We start from the raw sequence: 24,222 nt of genomic DNA, 5'->3' as shown, positions 1-24,222 counted from the left end.
AGATATGTATGCCAGCAAAGAAACCAGTTCAGACTGTTAAAAGAAAATCAAATAACAACTTGAGAGAAAATCCCAGATGAGCTGAACATGGCTATGACAAAAGGAGAAGGGAGCAGGAAGTAAAAGTGTACTAAAGTTCTTGCATTGTCAAAGGATATTAGAATATACAGAAAAAGGTTTAAAATATTAAGATATCCAAGTTTCCACTAAAAAAATGGAAACAGGATTTATAGACTTCAAGACAGCTGGAGGGGAAACTGAAATGAAAAATGGATAGTGCCAACAAAAAGAAGAAAAGATACGTGCATCCTATAAAATAAAAGGCTAATAATGCAAATCGAACGGCGGAACAACTGGTCGCTATGACACGCACTGAACACCAGGGGGCAAACGCTCAACACAGAAACTGCCCCCTGGTGGTCAGTGTGCTCCCACAGGGGAGCTCTGCTCAGCCAGAAGCTGGGCTCAGCTGGCGAGCGCAGCAGCGGTGGCAGAAGCCTCTCCCACCTCCGAGGCAGCGCTAAGGACCCCTCAGAGGATGTCCTACTGCGGCAGGCCTAAGCCAGCAGTCAGACATCCCCCAAGGGGTCCTGGACTGTGAGGGCACAGGCCGGGCTGAGGGACTCCCCCCCCCCCCCCAGTGCATGAATGTCGTGCACCAGGCCTCTAGTAGTAAATTAGGAACATAATATGAGGTAACAGGAATAAATTCAAATGTTTGAGTAATGGGAGACATGACTGAATTAAAGCCGTCTATTAAAAGTCTGAGACTCTCAAATTGAAATATAAATACTGTTAAATACTGTTTACAAGAAATACCCCTAAAAATGTCACAGAGATTGAAAACAAAAGAATGGAAAGCATATATCATACAATTTCTGCTCCTCAAAAGACCATAAAGAGAATGAAAAACAAAAGACTAAAAGTTAAAAGATATTTGCAACAAATGTACTTTGAAAACGATTATTATCCAGAATATAAAAAGAATCATTTCAAATCCACTAGAAAAAGACAAGTCAATAGAATGATAAACACAACGCATAATCAGACTCCTTACAGAGAAGAATATGGAAAGGGCCAATAACTTCACTAGTAATTTTATAAAGACAAACTGAAACCACACCAAATTAGCACAAATGTTAAAGTCTGGCAATATCCAGAGATGGCAAGAAGGTGGGTCAACTGAACCCTACTGGCCAGAATGTCAGGTGGTGCAATTATCTTGGTAAATATGAAATTACTGAATGAAGTTCGACATGTGTATCACTTATCACTTCATAACAAACCGCCCCAAAACTTCAATCAGCTCAAAACAACAATCATTCCCTTTGCTCATGGATCTGCTATGTCAGCAGGATTCAGCAGTCTCAGCTGGTCTGCTCCATGCAGTGCCAGCTAGAGCATCTTCACTAATGTCCAAGATGGTGCACTCAGGCGGCTGGTAAGCTGGTTCAGGCTATGGGCTCTGGGCCTTGGAGATTTCCTTGTGGGATGATGGTCAGGTTCCAAGAGTAAGAATCCCAAGAGAACCAGGTGGGACCTGTATCACTTTTTATTTGTACTTATTTATTTATTTCGCAAGGTGGCACGCTGGGCTTCCAGATCTGTATCACTTTTCATATTGTTACTCCAGAAGTCACATAGCATCACTTCTGCACAAGCCTGTCCAGATTCAAGATATGGAGAGGACACCAACCCCTACTTCCTGTGGAGAGGTGTCGATCACATTTTAAGAGGAGCATGAGGTATGGGAGAAGTTGTTGTGGCCACTTTGGGAAAATGCAAGCTGCCACAATGTGCACACCCATTCCCAGCTGTGGGGTTAAATTGATTCCTAGGTAAAAATTTCATGCCTAGATGTAGGCTAGAGAAACCTGCACTTGTTCATCAGGGGACACATTCATCAAAGCAGCGCTGTCCTTATTACCAAAAATTTTGGATAATCAAATGAGGTGTGTCCATACAATGAATGAATTGCAACACTTTGAGCCAGGTGCTGAATCTCAAACAGTAATACTGAATGGGAGAGACAGCTCACAGAAGACTGTAATGTAAAGTGTGAGTCCATTTACACTCAGCAGAGAGAGCTAGAAAAAGAGATGTGTAAATATGCGCGCGCGCGCGCACACACACACACACACACACACACACACACCTTCTTCAATATCTATTAACAAACCTTGAGTTCATACTGATAGTTCCAATTCCAGCCCAGCAGAGTTCATTCTCTCCTTCCCCCTTCCTGTATAACTCTCAGCAGTGAGAAACCTCTATGAGTTCACCGAGGGGCTCAGTTGACTGTGTGTTGGGGCCATAACAGCCAGAAACTTGTCCCCAGACACATCAAACCTCCCCCCCCCACCAGATGCACCAGCCAAAAGTTCAGTTCTGGGGACATCACACCCCCACCCCATCTCAGCCCCACACCATTAAATCTTCTGCTGAAAGCTTGGGCCCAACGAAGGCCTGGAGAAGGGCACTGTGTTATTTTTTAATGTCCTATTTCCTGACTCTTCACTTTTAATATACACTGAGTGGCCAGATCATTATGATCTCTGAACGCATAATAATCTGGCCACTCAGAGTGTGTGTGTGTGTGTGTGTGTGTGTGTGTGTGTGTGTGTGTGTATTAGAGGCCCGGTGCATGAATTCGTGCATAGGTGGGGTCCGACCAGCCTGGCCAGGGGGAGAGGACATGGGCGGTTGGCCGGCCTGCCTGCTGGTCGAACTCCTGGTCGAGGGGACAATTTGCATATTAGCCTTTTATTATATAGGATATACACTAAGTGGCCAGATTATTATGCGTTCAGAGATCATAATAATCTGGCCACTCAGTGTAAATCTAGTTACTGGCATAGTTTCAATAAAAATCAGTCCTTTTTACCAGCATATAATTAGACAAATCGATTGCGCAACCAAGGCCTTACATTGCTGTAATATTTGAGAATATATCGCATGTGATTTCATATGGCCATCTCAGCTTCAGAACAAGGGTTGTGGCATCTGTGTTGAACCAACGTCCTTAGACCCACATTGGTCTTACTAGTAAGGAAGACAGGGTCTGTGGCAGACACCACGGTCCTTGAGAAGATAGAAACACACCTGTGTTCACAAGCACCGCAGGAGAACCTGAAGAAGGTTGGTTTGGTTCGGTTTTGTAACCTAGGAAGAGAAGAGCAAACAAGAGACGTTAAAATCTCAGGCAGCACAGAGGCCCAGTCCTACATTCCTTATGATGACATCTCCAGACAGAAGTTGAATTTCCAGCCTCTGTGTTGGGTAACACCATGTGGCTTAGATGTGCTGGCCCAACCAGAGGCTCCTGCTTGTTAATTGCCACTCCTTGAAGCACCTGTGTGGATGAATCAGGTCCAAACACAATAAGCCTAGCTTTCTGTGCTCAAGAAGAACCTTTGGAGATCATCATGAAGGGGGGTGGGGGTGGTGCGGGGCGGGGAGAGGACCTGATAAAAATGTTCCAAAACATGAAAAGACAGAAGGATGGCAATGGGTCCTTGGGGTAGGAGGCTGAGAGCTGCGCAGCAGACCTGCCAGGGAAATTTTCTGATTCTCTGAGGCGCCATTTAACTTGTTACTTCCTATCGATGGTGATTTCTTTTGCAACTCAGGGAGGGCAGACTTGTAGAAAACGATGGCTTGGTAAAGTGATTCTTGTCTGAAAGCAATGCCCAGCAGTAAATGGTACAAATGACTTCTGTCTGCAGAAAAGATTGCAGGTAGGAGAGGTTGCCGTTTTATGGCCCTGTAGAACAGTGGCTTGTTCTTAAACTAAATTAGCAAGTTTACTCAAGCAAGCTTTTTCATCTGCTACACACACTTCCCTCTCTCTCTCTCCAATCATTTGAAGCAGCCTCGCCGTCATGCTGGTTTCCTCATGAATGATTTAAATAAATCTTTGACACATCCTTACTTTAGAGCCGGAGAGTCATATTTTTAACTTCTTGAAAATTATGCTTTGACAGCTCCCCTATCTAGCTGCCTCCTCGGCATCTCCTCTGGGACGTCTAGGAGGCATCTCACACTTGACATGCCAGATACCGAGCATCTCCAAACTTCATCTCCAAACTTCTCCTCGCCTGTCTTCCCCATGCGTTATGGGTTGAATTGTGTCCCCCAAAAGATATGTGGACATTCTAACCCCCAGAACCTGTGAATGTGACCCCATTTGGAAATAGGGTCTGTTCCTATTAAATAAAATGAAGTCATTCGTGACGGTTGTCCTGATAAGAAAAGGGGAATTTGGACACAGACACACAAGGAGGAGGACACGTGACAACAGAGGCAGAGACTGGCAGGATGCAGCTGCAAGCCAAGGACCACCAGCCACCAGGAGCTGGGAGAGGCAGGAAGACCCTCCCATTCAGGTTTCAGAGGGGATGCAGCCCTGCGGACGCCTGAGTCTCAGACTTCCACCCGCCAGGACCATGAGACCAAAAAAAATTCTGTTTTGTTTTTTAACCACCCAGTTTGTGGTTCTTGGTTATGGCAGTTATGCCTTCTCAGTAGGTGGTGACTTCATGCTTCCTGAACGAAAGGGAATGCTTATTGATCACATCTGATGCAACAGCAAATCCTGTGGGCTCCCCCTTGAAAATGTGTCCAAACCAGCCCCATGTCACCACCTCCTCTGTTACTACCTCAGGGTCAGTCACTACCTCTCTCACCTGGTTATCTCAGTATTCTGACTAGTCTCTGTGCTTCACCAGGCACTTCTATATTTTCTCTAGTCACAACAGCCCAAGGGATACTGCCACTCCTGTGTTTAGAAGCTCCCTCAACTCAGCAACCAAAATGAACAACCAGCTTTAAAAAAATGGGAAAAGGACTTGAGTAGACACTTCTCCAAAGAAATAAAATGGCCAATAATGCCCAGCCGGTGTGGCTCAGTTGGTTGAGCATTGTCCCATGCACATAGAGGTCGCCAGTTCTATTTCCGATCAGGGCACATGTCTGGGTTGCAGGCTCCATCCTCAGTGGGGGACATGCAGGAGGCAGCCAATCGATGTTTCTCTTTCATCAGTGTTTCTGTCTCTCTGTTCTTCTCCCTTCCTCTCTCCCTAAAAATCAACAAAAACTTATTTTAAAATAAAATTACTGTCATAACAAGAACCAGGAAATTCATAACTTGAATAAGAAAAAAAACAGATATCAACACTGAGATGAATCAGATGTTAAAACTATCTGACAGGGATTGTAAAGCAGCCATCAAAAAAAATGCTTCAACAAGCAATTACAAATTATCTGGAAACAAATTTTAAAATTGAAAATTTTAGCAAAGAAACAAGTTATTAAAAAAGCAAATGGAAATTATAGAACTGAAAAATACAATACACCAAAATAAAAAGTAAAAAAACTCAATGGCCTCCATAGAACACTTGATATGACAGCATAAAGATTCCATGAACTAGAAATAGAACAATAGTATTTCCCCAATCAGAAAAACAGAGATAAAATAAACTGAAAAAATAAAATAACAAAGCTTCAGGAAACTGTGGGACTATAAAAAAGAAAATTAACATTTGTATCATTGGGTGGATCCTAGAAAGAGAGAAGAAAGCTATAAAACTGAAAAAGATATTTGAAGAATTAATGCCAGAAACTTTCAAATTTGGCAAAATACATAAACCTACACATTGAAGAAACTGAGCAAATCCCAAACAAGATAAACTCAAATCTATGGCATGCATATAACTAAACTTCTGAAAACTAATGAAAAGGAAAAAATCTTGAAAACGAACATAGAGAAGCAACACATTGACTATAAGGGAAAAACAATTGGAATAACAGTGGATTTTTCATCAGAAACCACGAGGCCAGAAGGAAGTGACACATTTTTGAAGTGCTGAAAGGAAAGAACTGTTGACCATGAATTCTATATCTAGTGAAAATATGCTTCAGGAATCAGGGGGGTGGGAATAAAAACACTCACAGACAAAGAAAACTAAAATAATTTGTCACTAGCTGAACTACCTATAAAGAATAGCTGAAGAAAACCCAGACGGTGTGGCTCAGTGGTTGAGTGTCAACCTGTGAACCAGGAGATCATGCACGGTTCAATTCCCGGTCTGAGCACTTGCCCGGGTTGCAGGCTCGATCCCCAGTGTGGGGTATGCAGGAGGCAGCTGATGAATGATCCTCATCATTGATGTTTTTACTTCTCTCTCCCTTCCTCTCTGAAATCAATAAAAAATATATTTTTTAAATAGCTAAAAGAAGTTCTCAAACAGAAAAGAAAATATAACGAAAGCTTAGAGCTTCAGAGAGTAAAGAAAAATGCTGGAATGGGTAAAATAGGGGTAAATATAATAGATTATCCTTTTTATTACAACTTTCTTAAATCATATTGGATTATTGAAGCAAAACTTGTAACTACTTGATATAAAACTCAATGTATAAATAGAAAATATTTTAGATATCCATATTTTTTAAATGGGGGTGGGAAAGGGAACTAAGTGGAAGTAAGGTTTCTACACTTTGCTCGAAGTGCTAAACTGAAATCCGTAGACTTTGATAACTTGTGTATGTATACTGCAATACCCAGAGAACCATTGAGAAAACTATTCAAAATGTTACGCCCAAAAGCAGTATGAAAAAATCAAAATAGAATTTTAAATAATGTTCAAGAATCCCACAGAAAGGCAAGAAGAAGAAGAAGAAGAAGAAGAAGAAGAAGAAGAAGAAGAAGAAGAAGAAGAAGGAGAAGGAGAGAGGGAATAAACAGAAAACAATAAAATGGCAGACTAAAGCCCTAATGTATCAAAAAAATTTAATGTAAATACACTGATTAAAACATAGATTTCCAGCCCTAGCTGGTTTGGCTCAGTGGATTGAGCGTTGGCCTGTGGACTGAAGGGTCCCAGGTTCGATTCCAGTCAAGGGCACATGCCTGGGTTGTGGGCTCGATCCCCAGTGGGGGGCGTGCAGAAGGCAGCCAATCAATGATTCTCTCTCATCATTGTATCTGTCTCTCTCTCCCTCTCCCTTCCTCTCTGAAATCAATACAAATATATATATATATATATTAAAAAAAACACACACACACACAGATTGCCATAGTAGATTACAAAAAAACACACAACCCAACTCATGCTGTCTACAGGAAACTCACTTCATACATAATGACATAGGTAGGTTAAAATAAAATAATAGGAACTCACACAACTTAACAAAAGGAAGATAAACAATCCAATCAAAAAATGGGCAAAGGACCTAAATAGACACTTTTCAAAAGAGGACATAAAGAAGGCCAAGAGACATATGAAAACATGCTCAAAGTCACTAATCATCCGAGAGATGCAAACCAAAACAACAATGAGGTACCATCTCACACCTGTCAGAATGGCTATCATCAACAAATCAACAAATGACAAGTGCTGGCGAGGATGCGGAGAAAAAGGAACCCTTGTGCACTGCTGGTGGGAATGCAGACTGGTGCCGCATTCTGTGTTCTCTGAACATAATGGAATCAAACTAGAAATCAAAAGCAGAAACACCACAGGAAAATCTCCACATAGTTGGATACACTTCTAAATAAGTCATGGCTCACGAGGAAGGCTCGAGCAGATTTTTAAAATATCGAACTAAATAAAATAAAAATACAATATGTCAAAATTTCTGGGACACAACAAAGCAGGGCTGAGAGGAAAATTTAACCTACAGCACTAAATACACATCTGCGAAGAGTAAACGTCTCAAATCAATCATCTGAGCTTCCACATTAAGAACCTGGGGGAAGGGGAAAGCAAAACAACCCCAAGCAAGCAGAAGGACACAAATAATGTAAGAGCAGAAATCAATGAAATCGGAAATAGGAAAACAAGAGAAAAAAATCAATGAAATAAAGAGCTGGTTCTTGAAAAATATCAATCAAATTGACAAACCTTAGGCGAGACTGACAAGAAAAAAAGAGTAAACAAATTACCAATATAAAGAATGAAATGGGCGGTATCACTCTAGACCCTACAGACATAAAAAAAAAAAGTGATGGGAGGGTTGTGGTGGTTAATTTTACATGTCAACTTGGTTGGGCCATGGTGCCCAGATATTTGATCAAACATTATTCTGCATGTGTCTTGTCTGTGAGGGTGTTTTTTGGATGTGATTTACAAAGCAGGTTGCCCTCCATAATGTGGGTGGGCCTAGCCAATCATTTGGATGCAGAGTTTTGACATCATTAGCCACTAGGGAAATGCAAACTAAAGCACTATGAGCTATCACACCTGCTATAATCTATATATATAAAAGCCTAAGCGACCGTCACAACCGAAACAACCAAATGGATGACCGAAAGGCTGCGTGGGGCGACCAGGCCAGCAGGGGGGTTAGTGAAGGCCGACCAAACAACTGAGCAGCAGGCTGCGTGGGGCGACCAGGCCGGCGGGGGGGGGGGGCGGGGGGGCAGTAAGGGGTGACCAAACAGCTGTGTGGGGTGACCAGGCCGGCAGGGGTGGCAGTTAGGGGTGACCAGGCCAGCAGGAGGGGGCAGTGAGGGGCGACCAGGCTGGCGGGGGGGGGGGGCAGTTGGGGGTGACCAGGCCATGGGGGCAGGCAGTTAGGGTGATCAGGTAGGCAGGCAGGCAGGTGAGCAGTTAGGAGCCAGTGGTCCTGGATTGTGAGAGGGATCCCGGATTAGAGAGGGTGCAGGCTGGGCTGAGGGCACCTCTCCCCCCGCCCCCGCCCCCGTGCACAAATTTCGTGCACCGGGCCTCTAGTGATGAAATAAAAGGCTGTGCCCACAAGTGGGGGAACTGATCACTCACACATTGCTAGTGCAGGTGGGAGATGGTACCGCTGCTCTGGAAACCAACTTGTCCATCTCTTCAAAAACTAAACACTCAAGTACTGTATGGCCCAGTAATTACGCTCTGGGTACCTATCCCAGAGGAATGAAGACTTCTGTTCACACCACAGCCTGCACACAGAGTATGTGCATGGTAACAGACCAAAGCTGAATCAACCCATCTTCAGTCGGTGAGTGGTTACACAAACCGGTCCACCCACACCATCGAATACCACTCAGAACACAAAGGAACACACTGCTGATGCATGCAACAACGTGGCGCATCGCCAGGGAGCTACGCTGGGCAAAACAGCTACTTCCTTTGTGGTCCCGCCTCCAGAGCACGGAAATGACAGCATTATAGGGACGGAGGGCAGGTTAGTGGTCGCCAGGGATGAGTGACATCCGGGAGGTGGGTGTGGTTACAGAAGGGCAAGGTGAGCCATCATCATTGGGGCTCTTCAGTGTCTATAGACTCTGGATGCAGGAACCAACTTGAGTAATAAAATTGTACAGAATTTATTTTTTAAAATATATTTTATTGATTTTTTTACAGAGAGGAAGGGAGAGGGAGAGAGAGTTAGAAACATCAATGAGAGAGAAACACCAATCAGCTGCCTCCTGCACACCCACTACTGGGGATGTGCCCCCAACCAAGGTACATGCCCTTGACTGGAATAGAACCTGGGACTCTTTAGTCTGCAGGTCGACGCTCTATCCACTGAGCCTAACCGGTTAGGGCAAAATTGTACAGAATTTAATACATATAGGAATACAGGTAAAGCTGGGAAGTGGGAACAAGATGGGGGGCTTGTATCAGTGTCAATGTCCTGGCCGTGATCTTCTACTGTTTTATAAAAGGTTACCTCTGAGGAAGTAGCCAACACGCACAGGGCGCTTTCTGTGTTATATCTTAGAATTGCATGTGATTCTCCATAAAATTTCCAATTAGCCCTGGCTGGTTTGGCTCAGTGGATAGAGCGTCGGCCTGTGGATTGAAGGGTCCTGGGGCCGATTCTGGTTGGGGCACATGCCCGGGTTGGGGGCTCAATTCCCTGGTGAGGGGCGTGCAGAAGGCAGCCAATCAATGATTCTCTCTCATCATTGATGCCTCTCTCTCTCTCTCTCTCTCTCTCTCTCTCTCTCTCCCCCTTCCTCTCTGAAATTAATAAAAATATATTTTAAAATTTTTTTTCAATTAAAAAAATTCTACTGCTAGGAATTATTTCTTTTTTGTTATTATTATTAGTTTTAGTTTTTTTTTGTTACTCCTCACCAGAGGGTATTTCTTCTATAGCTTTTCAGAGAGAGTGGAAGGGAGGGAGAGAGGAGAGAGAAACATCAATGTGTCTCACCTCAATTGGTTGCCTCCCACACTCTCCCCAACCAGGATGGGGATCAGACCTGCAACCCGGGTACATGCCCTTGACTGGAATCGAACCCACAACCGTCCTGTGCGCAGGCAGATGCTCTAATCACTGAGCGCACTGGCCAGGGCAGGAATTATTTCTGAGGAAATAAACAGAAGGATCTGCAAAGGCATAAGAATAGTCACGCTTCTCTGAGAACCGTCTATGATGGATGGAGAGCTGGACCCAGCGGCGCCTCTCCCAGAGCTGTGTCCACCTGTGCTGTGCAGAGCAGGGCCGCCCACAGAGCCAGACTGGGCAGCCATGACTGGCCGGGAAAACAGGCAGGTAGGTGTTTTAAGGGAAAACGGCAGATTAGGACAGATTACACACACTAACATCTTTTCTGTAATCCACCGGCTTGTCTATGAAACCTGGGAAAGGTTTTTTTTTGTGTGTGTGTTTTTTAAATATATTTTTTATTGATTTTTTACAGAGAGGAAGGGAGAGGGATAGAAAGCTAGAAACATCGATGAGAGGGAAACATCGACCAGCTGCCTCCTGCACACCCCCTACTGGGGATGTGCCCGCAACCAAGGTACATGCCCTTGACCGGAATCGAACCTGGGACCCTTCAGTCCGCAGACCGACGCTCTATCCACTGAGCCACACCGGTTTTGGCTGGGAAAGGTTTTCTGGAAACATCTAATGTGTTCCCGGTGATCCTCACCGCTGAGGCACGCCGACTGGGCGATGTGAACGAACGACTTCTAATCGTTACACTGAGACGTGTAACATGAACACATTCACCCCATTTCCTACGACGTAAGCTGTGGTCCAAACAGGGAGGCCAAAACCGGGTCTCTGACCCAAGTTCCGCCCGGAGAACGTCTCTGGCCGCACAGACGTGAGCACCGGGGATGGCACATCCCGCGTCCAGACTTCTGACCCGCACTGACGGCTGGAGTCCTGGCGGCCAGCACCCGCCGCCCCGCCGCTGGGCTCTCCCCGAGGGCTGCTCAGGAGCCAGCCCGCCGCCCCGAGGCCTCGCTGGCGCCGGCCACCGCCGCGCGGGGGTCTCTCCACCCCAGTCCCAGGGACCGAGGCCGCGCGTGGGAGCAGCTTATCGCCTTCGATGGAAAGGCTCGAGCGCACCCAGCACGTGGCTGCCAGGCCCTCGGGGCTCCGGTGCCAGAGGCAGGAACTGGGCGCCGTTCCCAGGTGAGCGGCCTCCGGGCGCTGCGTCACCCGGCGGAGGGCACGCGGGGCAGGTCTCCCGCGGGTGGGCGTCGCGTCTCCAAGGCTCAGGCGCTCCAAGGCCCGCCGGCTGGGTGCGGGCCGGCATCCGGGAACGCGCCAAAGGGCCGCGGCGGGCGCACCTGCGCGCACCTGCCGGCCGAGCCTAGAGCGCAACTGCCCCGCCAGGGCTCGGTCCCCACAGTTGCAGGGACAGTACAGACTGCGCCTGCGCGGTCGGTCTTGCCGGAGGGACGGGGTCGGTGCGCAGACCCGCAGCAGGGGCGGGGCTGGACCGCGGGACCTGCGCCTGCGCAGTCCGCCCTGGGCCCTCCTGTCAGCGGCACCAGAAGCTTGTCGCCGGGCAAGTCCCCCGCGCGCACTGCGCCTGCGCGTTACGGCCCCGCCCCGCGCCGCGCGGGGCCCTGGGAGGGGAGCAGCGTCCGGCGGCGTCGCGGGCGGGCGGGTGGCGGGCAGCGGCGGCGGCGGGAGGGCCGCGGGGGCAGACAAAGCCGCGGCTAATGAATGGGAGCGCGTCCGCCTGCGCGTCCGTGGTCCGCAGACCGCGGGACCCGCCGCCGAGCCCTGCGCCCGCGGTGAGTGCGCGGACGGAGCCGGCTCCGCCTCAGCCGCGAGCTCGCGCCCGGCACGGCCGTCGTGGCGCCGTCGGGGCCGGGCCGGGGGTCGGGGCGGGGGTCGTGGCCGGGGTTGCGGGGCGGGGGTCGTGGCCGGAGTTGGGGGCCAGGCCGGCGCCGCGCCGAAGCGATTCTGTGTGCGCCGGGCAGGGACCGGGCTGGGGCCGGGGGACGCGGCCTCTCGGGGCCTGGACCCCGCCCGGGCCGCCGACTGGGCCGCGGTCCTGCAGCCCCGCCCGCCCCCGGCCGGCCCCGGCCCCGGCTGACAGCGGGAGGGCGGGCGGGCGCGGAGACCCGGCCGCCGACGGCCGCCCCGAGGCGCGGGTCCCGGGCGGCGGGCTGTGGGGACGGAACCCCTGAGGTGGTCAAAGTTGGGGGCGCGGAGAGGCGCCTTCGCTTGTGTGCTCCCGTGGGTGCCGGTGACGGGTTACCCCGCGCGGGTCTGCGCGGACGGAGTGTCGTCTCTGCAGGTCCGGCCGGGGCCGGGGCCACAGGGGACGGAAGTCACCCGAGAAGAGGGGCGCGCGGGTGGGTGGGTGTCCCTGGCCGGGCGGCTGGGGCGACGCCTCCCGCGGGAGACAGGTGCGACCCGTGTCTTCCAAGGCACCTTGCCCTCCGTCACCACTGCCAGTTGCCTGGCAAATTGAGTTTTGGGGACTTTTCTGCCGATAATATTTCACTTTCACTGGCATTTCCAGGAAGAGCAACCAGGGGCCTTGATTGAATATGTCTTCGGACCATGGTCGGCAAACCAAGGCTCGCGAGCCACATGCGGCTCATTGGCCCCTTGAGTGTGGCTCTTCCACAAAACACCACGGCCTGGGCGAGTCTGTTTTGAAGAAGTGGCGTTAGAAGAAGTTTAAGTTTAAAAAATGTGGCTCTCAAAAGAAATTTCAATCGTTGTCCTGTTGATATTTGGCTCTGTTGACTAATGAGTTTGCATACCACTGTAGGAAGCAGATGAGAGGAGTTCATTGCGGGGACATGCGTTTGAAGCTTTCCAGTGTCCTGTGTGTTTCTAGGTACGACCATTCACATTAGTTAATAAAAACAGGAATCAGCGCTGGCTGGTGTGGCTCAGGCACCAAAGGGTCGCAGGTTTGATTCCCCGGTTGATCCCCAGCTCTGATCACAGGGGTCAGGGAGATCTCGGGGCGCATGCGGGAGGCAACCAATCCAGGAGTCTCTCACATGGATGTTTCTCTCTCTCTCTCTCTCTCTCTCTCTCTCTCTCTCCCTCTCTCCCTCTCTCCCTCTCTCCCTCTCTCCCTCTCTCCCTCTCTCCCTCTCTCCACTTCATTCCCCCTCTCTCCCTCCCTTCCAGTCTCTCTAAAAAAATCAATGGAAAAAAGTATCCTCTGGTGAGGATTAAACAACAAAATTATGCATATATGTAAACCAAATCGCTAAGCATTTAAAATGTTTTTCCTATTGCTGCTGTTTTACCAGGCCTGAATCAACTCAGAGTCATTTGTGTGCCCCCTTTCCTCCTTCTCTGTGACCACACCACCTCCATTGCCAAGCCCCAGGGCTCCCCTGTGCTGTCTTCGCATTCTGGGTGACACGGGCATCTCTGGAAACAAGCGCCCACTTCACCTAGCCTTCCGGAGAATCTGCTCTTTAGTGCGTTCTCCTGCTTGTAAAAAAGGGAAGTTATTTGTTTTGAAGTTGGCTGATCAGATCCAGTGCATAGTTTTCAATAATCCACTTTAGACTTTAATGAGGCCAGTTTGCTAAATAAAGCAAGGACATCCTTGTGACTTTTACTATAGAAATACTAATTTTTGATGTTTTCTCAGTAACAGTGATAAAAGTAGGGCTTGGTAGGACTTTCTTTTTAATGTCATGAATGAGCCAGATTTCAATTACGCATTAATTTTGGTTACGAAACAAAATTGTCTTGAGAGAGGAATCTGCTTAGGAGTTTGGCTGCAGACTCAGAGGGTTCCCACTGGGATGTCCATGAGGAATGTGCCAACTGTAATCCTTAGATTCTGTCTGCTTGTCATGATGGACATTTTCTCGGGAAAAGCTCTAGGACAAGTTAGAGATAGTCTATGTAGCTTCAAATAGTTTCAAAGGACACAGTTCATCTCCATTGGAAGAAAGCTCAGACTTGTAGCCCACTTGACAGGCGCTTATTTGACACTTGTTCCAGTTAAATCCTGATGTTGGATGTGAACACTGCTCTGTTCTTTAATGCACATGAGGAGGTTCGAAAGCAACTCAAGCTGTGCAAAGAATATTCTTAACACCTTGGAGAAAGATTTTTTAGTAAATTATTAGGGTTGACTGAACGCTATGCAAAGCAGTTGCTCTGCAGTATTTGCTTCGTGAAGGAAGTATGTTGGCCCTCTATGTGGGGATTCACATCTGCTGACCGGTGGAGAAAACACTAGGAAAAAGTCACGTTCCTGCCGACGTGTGCTCTGTACTTGGGCCTGTGATGCCGCTGTTGTGCCTGTACCGAACATGCACAGTCCTTTTTACATGCACAGACCTTTTCCTTGTCACCGCCCCCTAAACAATGCAGTGTAGCTACTGTTCACATCGTATTAGGTGTAGTGAGGAACCTAGAGATGCTTTAAAGCTTACAGGTTGATTCTTGAACAACAGGGCTTTCGACTGTGAGGGTTCACTTATATGTGGATTTTTTTCCCCAGTAAATACTATAAATGGACTTTCTCATAATTTTTCTTAACATTTTCTCTATTGTAAGAAAACAATGTGTAAGTACATGGATAAACTCCGTGTTAGTGGACTATTTCTGTTACTGGTAAGGCTTCCAGTCAACAGTAGGATACTAACAGTTAACTTGGCGGAGTCAAAAGTCATGTGATTTTTGACTGCTGGGGTGGGGAGGGGGGTCAACGGTACTATGCCCTTACTGTAAGGGACATGAGCATGCTTGGATTTTGGTACCCGAGGTGGGTCCTGGCACCCATCCCCCGTGGGCACCAAGGGGTGACTGTGTATCTCTTTCAGGTCCCTGCCCCTCGGGGCTGTCGGAGAGGGACCGCCCAGATGGGGAAGTAAGCTGTGGGCGGTGAAGAGCAGTGATCATGGTCAGTGTGGTCCTTCTCTCTCCTTCGTACTCGCTGGGCTGCAGCCCTTCAGTCTGATCTCCTCTGGGTGAGGATTGCCTGGTCAGGGGCCAGAGTGGATGAGTGACAGGGGCCCCAAGGTGGGTAGGCGCTCGTTCACTCTCTTTGCCTGCACTGGGTTTCCTTATGAGTTTCTCTGCCGGAAACATGTAGTTTCAGAGTCAGCAACTGTCAATATTCTAATTGCTCTTGGATTTTTAAGGCACTTCTTACATTTCAGGAGTTGGCTTGAGCCATTGGAATCTATTGTTCCTATTTGTTTTGCGTTCTTTCTGAATCTGGCTGCCCCCTGTATATGCCCGAAAGGCGGCACATTTCCACATGGTGATGCTGAGTGCTCCCCACGGTCCTCAGCGGCCGTCCTCTGCGCTGATGCCAACTTTCTAATGCTGTTCTGTTTCGTCCGTTCCTCATTCGTTATGTCCTTAAAAGATAGGACATGTGGTGAATTCTCTCCCTTTATGACCACTTTTCAGGGGAAGCAATTGGCTGGAATATTCAGCTCCATGTTTTTATTCTTCCTTTTTCTTCTTTGAATACTAGTGCAAGCTAAGGGATATTTATTTACTCATTATATTGTAATCTATTAAAGTCTGTTTTTGACTTTGATTATAACTGTGATGAGTTGAGATCCCCTTCCCACTCAGCACCCTCTGGGAGCACTTCCTCCTGGACCTTGCCCTTCCTTTCCCACACCTGCGGAGCCATTGCTCCCAGGGGCTTGGCTCCTTTCAGTGAGAAAGGTGCTCAGAGACCAAGCTCTGGTGTCAGATGTGTTCACCATGTTCATCTGTTGTTACTGCTGTGAGCTCCTCTCTGGTGGACAGAGCTAGGAAACATATTTTAAACATCATGAGTTCATACTGATATTTTTAGTACACATTTAAAATCAGTTTTACTTAAATTCTTTGATTTTTTGTTTGTTTGTTTTAATCCTCACCCGAGGATATATTTTTTTAAAAATATATTTTATTGATTTTTTTTACAGAGTGGAAGAGAGAGGGATAGAGAGTTAGAAACATCGATGAGAGAGAAACATCGATCAGCTGCCTCCTGCACACTCCCTACTGGGGATGTGCCCGCAACCAAGGTACATGCCCTTGACCGGAATTGAACCTGGGACCCTTGAGTCCGCAGGCTGACGCTCTATCCACTGAGCCAAACCGGTTCCGGCCCGAGGATGGATATTTTTTCCATTGCTTCTTAGAGAGACTGAAAGGGAGGGAGGAATGAAGGGAGAGAGAGAGAAATATCGATGTGAGAGAGACACATTGATTTGTTGCTTTCCCACCCGCCCCCACTGGGACCAGAGATCAAACCTGCAACCGAGGTACATGACCTTGACGGAAAACAAATAGGAATGCAAAACAAATAGGAACAATAGATTCCAATGGCTCAATTGAACCCAAGACCCTTTGGTACAAGGGTTGACGTTCTAACCACTGACCAACACCAGCAAGAACAATTTCTTGAATTTGTAAAATTTGTACCATTTTTCTATCCTGAAAATCTTGATTCTTCATGCCATTGACATAATTACTTGTTTTATACTAAAGTACATAAAATAAAATGGCTAATTTACAATACTATGTTACTACTACTAATGAAACTACTTAGGAAAGTTTTAAGTGTTTTTGTTTTTAAGTTTTTTTTTGTCCTTAATATACACAGTTGACCGTGAGTAATATAGGGGTTGGGAGCAATGACCCCATGCAGTTGAAAATCACGGATAACATTGGATTCCCCCAAAACTTAGTTGGCCCTTGGTATCCATAGGAAGTCTGTTCCAGATCACACACACACTGTGATGCTCTCAGGTTCCCTGTGTAAAATGGTGTAGATCAACACATACAGTGGCCCTTTGTATTCATGGACTCCCAACTACAGATCAGAAATAGTACTACAGGTATTTATTGAAAAAATCCACTTCTAAGTGGACCCGTGCAGTTCAAATCTGTGTTTAGAGTCACCTGTGTCCTCCTTAGGATGAATAAAGTACCATGTTTAAAAGCCCTTCATGGCCCTAACCGGTTTGGCTCAGTGGATACAGCATCGGCCTATGGACTGAAGGGTCCCAGGTTTGATTCCGGTCAAGGGCATGTACCTTGGTTGCGGGCACATCCCCATTAGGGGGTGTGCAGGAGGCAGCTGATTGATATTTCTCTCTCATCAATGTTTCTGACTATCCCTCTCCCTTCCTCTCTGTAAAAAATCAATAAAATATATTTTAAAAAAAAGCCCTTCATGAATATTCTTTTGTTGTTGTTGTTCATCTTCACCAGAGGATAATTTTTACATTGCTTTTCAGAGAGAGTGGGAGTGTGTCTGTGTGTGCGGAGGAACAAACATTGAAGTGAGAGAGATAAATCAATTGGTTGCCACTCGAACTCGCCTTGACCAGGGGGCAGGGAGCAAATCTGAAATCCAGGTACATGCTCTTGACCTGGAACCAAACCCACTAACCTTTGGTATATGGGCCAACGCTCTAACCACTGAACCACTGGCCAGGGTGATGAATACTCTTTTGTCTGTGGTTTCTCTCTCTGCCTTCCCCTCTCTCTCAAATCAATAGCATATCCTCAGGATAGAATAAAAAATATTTTGCTGGCTCCCCAGAATTCTGCAATGTGTCCTGTCTGTCACATCCCTCCCTCCTTCCTGACAAAAGTAACTGCTGACCTCACTTTTATGGCAGTTACCCTCTTTTCTTCAGAGTCTCATGGGTGAATTGTGCACCTCCACATAGTAAAGTGTTGCCTGGTTATATGACACTTAAGTCTCTTATCATCTCTTTCACCTCCATGGACATAATTTGTGGAGGAGGCCCTGTGGTTGGACCCATGTTCCTCAGTCTAGATTTTGCTGATCGTGGACCTCGGGTGAGTGTGATGTGTTCCTGTGTCCTTGGTTCCCTGCAAGTCTGTAGTTGCTCTAGAAGCTTAACCATATTCAGGCGTGATCGCTGGTGAGTCTCCTTCATGGGGTGTGATGTGGTTCCGTGTGGAGGCTCTGAGGGGGCATCTCTTGGATGTTGGCAGGCAGTGAAGCACATGCCTGTGTGCACTCCGCCATGAGAAGGTGTGAAACGAGATGCTGTGGCTCAGTTCCTGAGGGCTGCCTGGTTTATGAGCTGGATTCCAGGAAGAGAAGCCTGTCCTTCCCTACTATCTGGTTATCTAATGTCAGTGCTCACGTCTCAAACTGAGGATCAGTGCTTAATCCTGTCTCCTTATCAATTTTCAAAATAATGAATCATTTTTATATCATCCTCCAAAGGTGACCAGTTGACTTTATTTTGGTATTATAAACTCATAGATTTAAACATATTGGATGAGTTTTAAGCAGGGACCTCCTTGTCTGCATGACATTCAGTGTGTAGTCTGTGAATTGGTTGTCTCAGAGATTAGCTGCAGGCTTCTTAGCTCCTAATTGATGTGTACTTTCTGATAGCAAAAGGGAATGAAATTTATTTCAGGGAGTTCAGCTTTGCTGATTATAGGAGCAGCAGGTGCCTCTAATACATGGTTGGCGGATAAAGGCATCAATTCTAGCCCAACCAACCTCTGTATGGCATGGAGGGGTTTTTTCTGTGTTGCCCCAATCCTTTATTAATAGATTGTTTGATTTTAAATTCCTGCCGTTTCATTTTCCCTTTATTTTCTAGTTATAGAGCGTTTTGAAAAAGAGGCTTTTAAAAATTAAAAGACCGAGCTTTTCTATTTTAATTTACCATTATAGAATTTTTTTACTATGCAAATCGAGGCTGATAGGTCCCTGGCACTACAAGGTTTGAAATGTGTAAATCAGTTAAGTGCTTGACCTGATTTCATCTTTTGTAGGTAATGCAGGACCATCAAGATGGCGGCGATCCTGTTTCCAAGGCAACAAGCAGGTCTGCACAGCATGAATATGCACCTGCACCAAGAAGTACTTTATACAACTCCTGGAAAGCGTGGTCTGCGCCCTGAGCTGATGTGCTCCTGAGTTACATCTTCTGTTTTCCAGTAAAATGTACGATTAGCCATATTCATGAACATCCCGAAAGATATAATTATTTTGAAAACACTGAAGATGATGTACGTCTGGGGGCAAACTGAGAACTTGGATCATTTTCTTACCAACCTGAGATAGCAACAGGATGACACAGCCAGAATAGTTATGGTGAGTCATGGAGAATAACCAGGAAACCCATCCCCCCAAAGGGGATGGTGACTTTGTGTCTGATAAAATACATTTTAAAATAGAAGAGGAAGATGATGGAATTCCGAATCACAGTTTGGAAAGAGTGGACTTGAAGACTGAACAAGAGGACAGGAAAGCAGCTGGCAGTGGTGATGAACAGGCAGAGATCAGAGAAGCAAGCTACAGCTGTAAGCCCCCGGGGAAGTGTTTCCCTGCTGACCACGACCACGAGGATGACTACGGGGCCCTGTTCTCACAGTACAGCAGCACGCTGTACGATGTTGCCATGGAAGCTATGACGCAGAGCCTCCTGTCCAGCCGCAGCGTGAACTCCAGGAAGAAGTCTCCGGCCTGGAAACATTTCTTCATCTCTCCTCGGGACAGCACAAAGGCAGTGTGTGTTTACTGCATGAAAGAGTTCAGCCGCGGCAAAAACGAGAAGGACCTGAGCACGAGCTGTCTCATGCGGCACGTGAGGAGGGCGCACCCCACAGCACTCATCCAGGAGGAAGGCAGTGTGTCTACCCTGGCCTCCCTCTCCTCCCCTGCACTGGTGTTCCCTCCTCAGCCCACACACCTTGGAGACCAGGGCACCGTACTGTCACCCATCAAACTTGTCCAGAAAATAGCCTCCAAGATCCCGTCTTCTGAGCAAGTGGCAGAGGAATCTGGATCTGTCCTATCTTCTGAAGAGGTCTCCTCTGATGTGTCCATCTCTGAGAAGTACAGGCAGGAAGAAGCCCTGGTGGAGCCCCCCCAACCCCTCCCCACTGCCCAGCGTGATGACTCTGCAGAGAGTGGGCCAGAAAAGAGCCTTCCACTTCCAAAGAGCACCTCTGGATCGCGAAGGTGGTCTGCGGTCTGGAAGCACTTCTACCTGTCCCCTCTGGACAGCTCCAAGGCCGTGTGCATTCACTGCATGAGTGAGTTCAGCAGAGGGAAAAACGGGAAGGACCTGGGTACCAGCTGCCTCATCCGGCACATGTGGCGGGCACACCGCGCCATCGTGCTGCAGGAGAAGAGCAGGGGAGCATCCATGCCCCCTCCCTACTCCACGCCCCCAACACTGCTGCCTGCCCTCCTGCCTCCTGAGAGAGATCCAAGCTTGGTGTCCTCATCGCCTGGCAATGAGGTACAAGAGTTCCCCTCGGCGTCCTCCTCCCCTGACCAGCTGACTGAGCACCTGCAAGCACGTCTGAAGCCTGGGGATTCGCCGATGGAAGATGCATCAGTGCTGTCATCCTCTGATGATGTGGGCGAGGCCTCGTTGGTGTCCTCCCCTGAGAAGCAGCAGGGTGATGGGTCGAGCCCTCACATGGTCGAGTCTGGTGCTGTATTCCAACAGAATCAAAAGGTGATGAAGAGACTGAAGTCGGAGGTCTGGCATCACTTTTCCCTCGCCCCCATGGACAGTCTGAAGGCGGTGTGCAGACACTGCGGCTGTGTCATCAGTCGAGGAAAGAAGGGTGACGTGGGCACCAGCTGTCTGATGAGACATCTCTACAGGCGCCACCCAGAAGTTGTTGGGAACCAAAAGGGCTTTCTGGGGGCTAGTTTGGCAAATCCTCCGTACAACACCTTGGCATCCACAGAAACGTCCTCCAAATTAACTGACCTTCCCACGGTGGTTACCAAAAGCAGTCCAGTTCTGTTTCCCGTTCACAGCAAAAAGACCTCCAAGCTGTGGAATCACTTTTCTGTCTGCTCTGCAGACCCCACTAAAGTCGTGTGCTTGCACTGTGGCCGGACGATAAGCAGGGGCAAGAAGCCGACTAACCTGGGCACCAGCTGTCTTCTGAGGCATCTGCAAAGGTTCCACGGCAGCGTGCTGAAGACCGACGTGCCCAAGACCGTGCTGCCGTCTTCTCCAGGCGTCAGCGTGCCCCTGAGTGCAGAATTGTCAGGAGCTTCCTCCTTTGACGACACTGATGAGAAGTTGTATGATTCTCATCCAGTTGCCAAAAAGATAACAAGTCTCATAGCTGAAATGATTGCACTTGACCTTCAGCCATATTCTTTTGTTGATAATGTTGGCTTTAACCGGCTGCTCGAATACTTGAAACCTCAGTACTCTTTGCCCTCCCCTTCCTACTTTTCCAGGACAGCTATCCCCGGAATGTACGATAATGTGAAACAGATCATCATGTCACACCTTAAGGAGGCTGAGAGTGGTGTGGTCCACTTCACGTCTGGAATATGGATGAGTAACCAGACCCGGGAGTATCTGACACTCACTGCTCACTGGGTCACCTTCGAGTCGTCGGTCCGACCTCACTGTGAGGACCACCACTGCTCAGCACTGTTAGACGTGTCACAGATTGACTGCGACTATAGCGGCAACAGCATTCAGAAGCAGCTGGAATGTTGGTGGGAGGCCTGGGTGACATCCACTGGCCTTCAGGTTGGCATTACAGTGACTGACAATCCCAGCATAGGAAAGACGCTGAATGAAGGGGAGCACTCCAGCGTGCAGTGCTTCAGTCACACGGTGAACCTCATTGTCAACGAGGCCATTAAAAGCCAGAGAATGGTGCAGAATTTACTCAGCATTGCTCGGAAGATATGTGAGCGGGTGCTGCGCTCACATGCAGCAAAAGAGAAACTGGCAGAGCTGCAGAAGGAGTATGAATTGCCGCCCCACCATCTTATTCAGGACGTCCCGTCCAAGTGGAACACGTCGTTCCATATGCTCGAACGGCTCATTGAGCAGAAGAGAGCCATTAACGAGATGTCCATCGAGTGTAACTTCAGAGAACTGATCAGTTGCGACCAGTGGGAGGTCATGAAGTCTGTGTGTCATGCGCTGAAGCCCTTTGACGCTGCGAGTCGGGAGATGAGCAGCCACATGTCTACCCTCAGCCAGGTCATCCCCATGATCCACATTCTGAACAGAAAAGTCGAGATGCTGTTTGAGGAGACCATGGGCATCGACACCATGCTGAAGTCTCTGAAGGAAGCCATGGTGAGCCGACTGTCCGCCACCCTGCACGATCCCAGGTACATCTTTGCCACACTGTTGGACCCTCGTTACAAAGCCTCCCTGTTCTCCGAGGAGGAGGCGGAGCAGTACAAGCAGGATTTAATCAGGGAACTAGAAATGCTGAATTCTACCTCAGAGGACATACCTGTCTCCAATGGGTGTGCTCCAGGCTCCCCATCGAGAGACTGCAGTGGGGACGAGAGCCTCTGGTCACTCATGGCCAAGATAAAAAAGAAAGGCCCGAGAGAGAAGATGAAGGTGCCTGAGGCCATGGTGCTGTCTTACCTGGAGGAGGAGGTGCTTGAACACAGCTGTGACCCGCTTACCTACTGGAACCTGAAGAAGTCTGCCTGGCCGGGACTCTCAGCCCTGGCCGTCAGGTTTTTGGGTTGTCCCCCGAGCATTGTCCCTTCAGAAAGGCTGTTCAGCACACCCACTGAGAACGGTAGCTTTGGCCAGTCCAGGCTCATGATGGAACATTTTGAAAAACTTATCTTTTTGAAAGTGAATCTTCCATTAATATATTTTCAGTATTGAAATCACAATGGAGCCACCAGGCTAAAGATGTTGTTGCTCTTTAGGCACCAGCTGTTTGTCACAGGCTGTTGGTTGGCACCAGTCGGTGCCAAGGAGGACATCAGACCAGGCACTCTCAGGTCCACACTGAGTTTCTCTTGCAGTCTCACCGTAATGTCTATATGTGCCTTACTCCTAGTCCTTCAAGCCAGGTACCGCGGTGTGTTTTTTTCGAAGCCACTAGAAATAGCCTGTCTTGTCAATTATGAAATATGGTGTTTAGGTTTTAATCCATAACTGTAATGGTTTTTAAAAGCTGGGGGTTAGTTATTTGTTTTACTAGAAAGACAGAAGATGTAAACAGTTTTATTCCACAGGCTTTTTATTCAGTTATGTAAGAACAACAAATCAGGTACTGTATTTTAGTTAAAAATTGCGTTAATTGCAACAAAGCAGCCTTTGTGGCTGTCAGATAAAATGTGGAAATAGATGGAGTAGAAGCCATCCTGACTGAGTGGTTTTTACTTGCATCTCTAACATAATGTGAGGAGTGCAGAGAATATTGTGGAAGATACTGTTCACTACAACAGAGATGTGGCATTTGAAGACAAAACTAAACTTAAATGTATCATGGAATGTCAGTTACATAGTGGTTGTAAGAACTTCCCCATGTTCTGTTTTTGTGTTGAGGTTTCACCTGGTCAATTACATCGGAGACATCCTGACTCTTTATAACATGCTCCTTGCTGCCTGTTGTCCAACACGTTTACATCAGTTCTGGTGATTGAACCTCCAAACCTCTTAGTGTGTCTACTTTGAAACTATAGACTTCAAAATAGTGTTTCTATTTTGAAATGTGTGTAGTGCCCCCCAAATTGATCAAATCACGTGTAAAATTCTTTTTAGAGGAGGTGATTTATTAACAGGGAAGAAGACTGTTATATTACAGTTTTAAGAGTAGCCTTCGGTGTTTTTTGACAATACGGAAGACTCAGTCATCACGGGTATTTTAGAATCCCAGGGACATCAGAATGAAATGCCAGTTGTCAGATTCTTTTAACAATATGTCCTCAGAGTTTTTGCTTCAACATGTAGAAAAGGATTCCTTTTCTTATTTCATACCAATTAAATATGCTGGGTGAAACAAGTCACTCATTGCCTGTGCCCTTTTAGAAAAGTTGTTTCCTCAAAATACTGTACCTGTTATTAATCTCACTTTGCATTGACTATGTTTTGGTATATTTATAAATGGGGAACTCAGTTTCTGAAATTAAACTTTTTATTTGCAATTTTCTACTGTTGGAGTAAGCTGGCTTTTTCTTCTTAGGATGATAAAGTAGTCATATCCTTTGGGTGCCAATGTACATGGAAACCTCATTCATGCAGCCCTTGAATTTTTACCTTAGTTCTAGATAGGACA

General features: G+C 47.4%; 1 protein-coding gene across 4 annotated transcripts; it reads left to right on the top strand.

Annotated features, from left to right (window-relative positions):
* Window positions 1–11,824: 11,824 nt before the first annotated feature.
* LOC307101444 (zinc finger BED domain-containing protein 4-like) lies at window positions 11,825–24,096 on the top strand. 4 transcript variants are annotated; one of them, XM_079774407.1, is made up of 4 exons: window positions 11,825–11,981; window positions 12,974–13,042; window positions 15,006–15,204; window positions 18,964–24,096. In XM_079774407.1, the coding sequence occupies exon 4, from the start codon at window positions 19,293–19,295 to the stop codon at window positions 22,821–22,823; it is 3,531 nt and encodes a 1,176-aa protein (XP_079630533.1). In that variant the 5' UTR covers window positions 11,825–11,981; window positions 12,974–13,042; window positions 15,006–15,204; window positions 18,964–19,292; the 3' UTR covers window positions 22,824–24,096. The 4 variants fall into 4 exon arrangements, with proteins under 4 accessions (XP_079630533.1, XP_079630534.1, XP_079630531.1 ...); XM_079774408.1 differs by lacking the exon at window positions 15,006–15,204; XM_079774405.1 differs by lacking the exons at window positions 12,974–13,042; window positions 15,006–15,204.
* Window positions 24,097–24,222: the final 126 nt, after the last annotated feature.

Source organism: Cnephaeus nilssonii (assembly GCF_951640355.1).
Source record: "Cnephaeus nilssonii genome assembly, chromosome: 6".
Classification (NCBI taxonomy): Eukaryota; Metazoa; Chordata; class Mammalia; order Chiroptera; family Vespertilionidae; genus Cnephaeus; species Cnephaeus nilssonii.
The sequence above is the reverse complement of the archived record's forward strand: the minus strand, read 5'-3'. Positions and strand labels throughout refer to the sequence as shown.

What these genes read in the sequence shown, in the direction of transcription:
- LOC307101444 (XM_079774405.1), top strand. Translation starts at nt 19,293, where the DNA reads ATGGAGAATAACCAGGAAACCCATCCCCCCAAAGGGGATGGTGACTTT.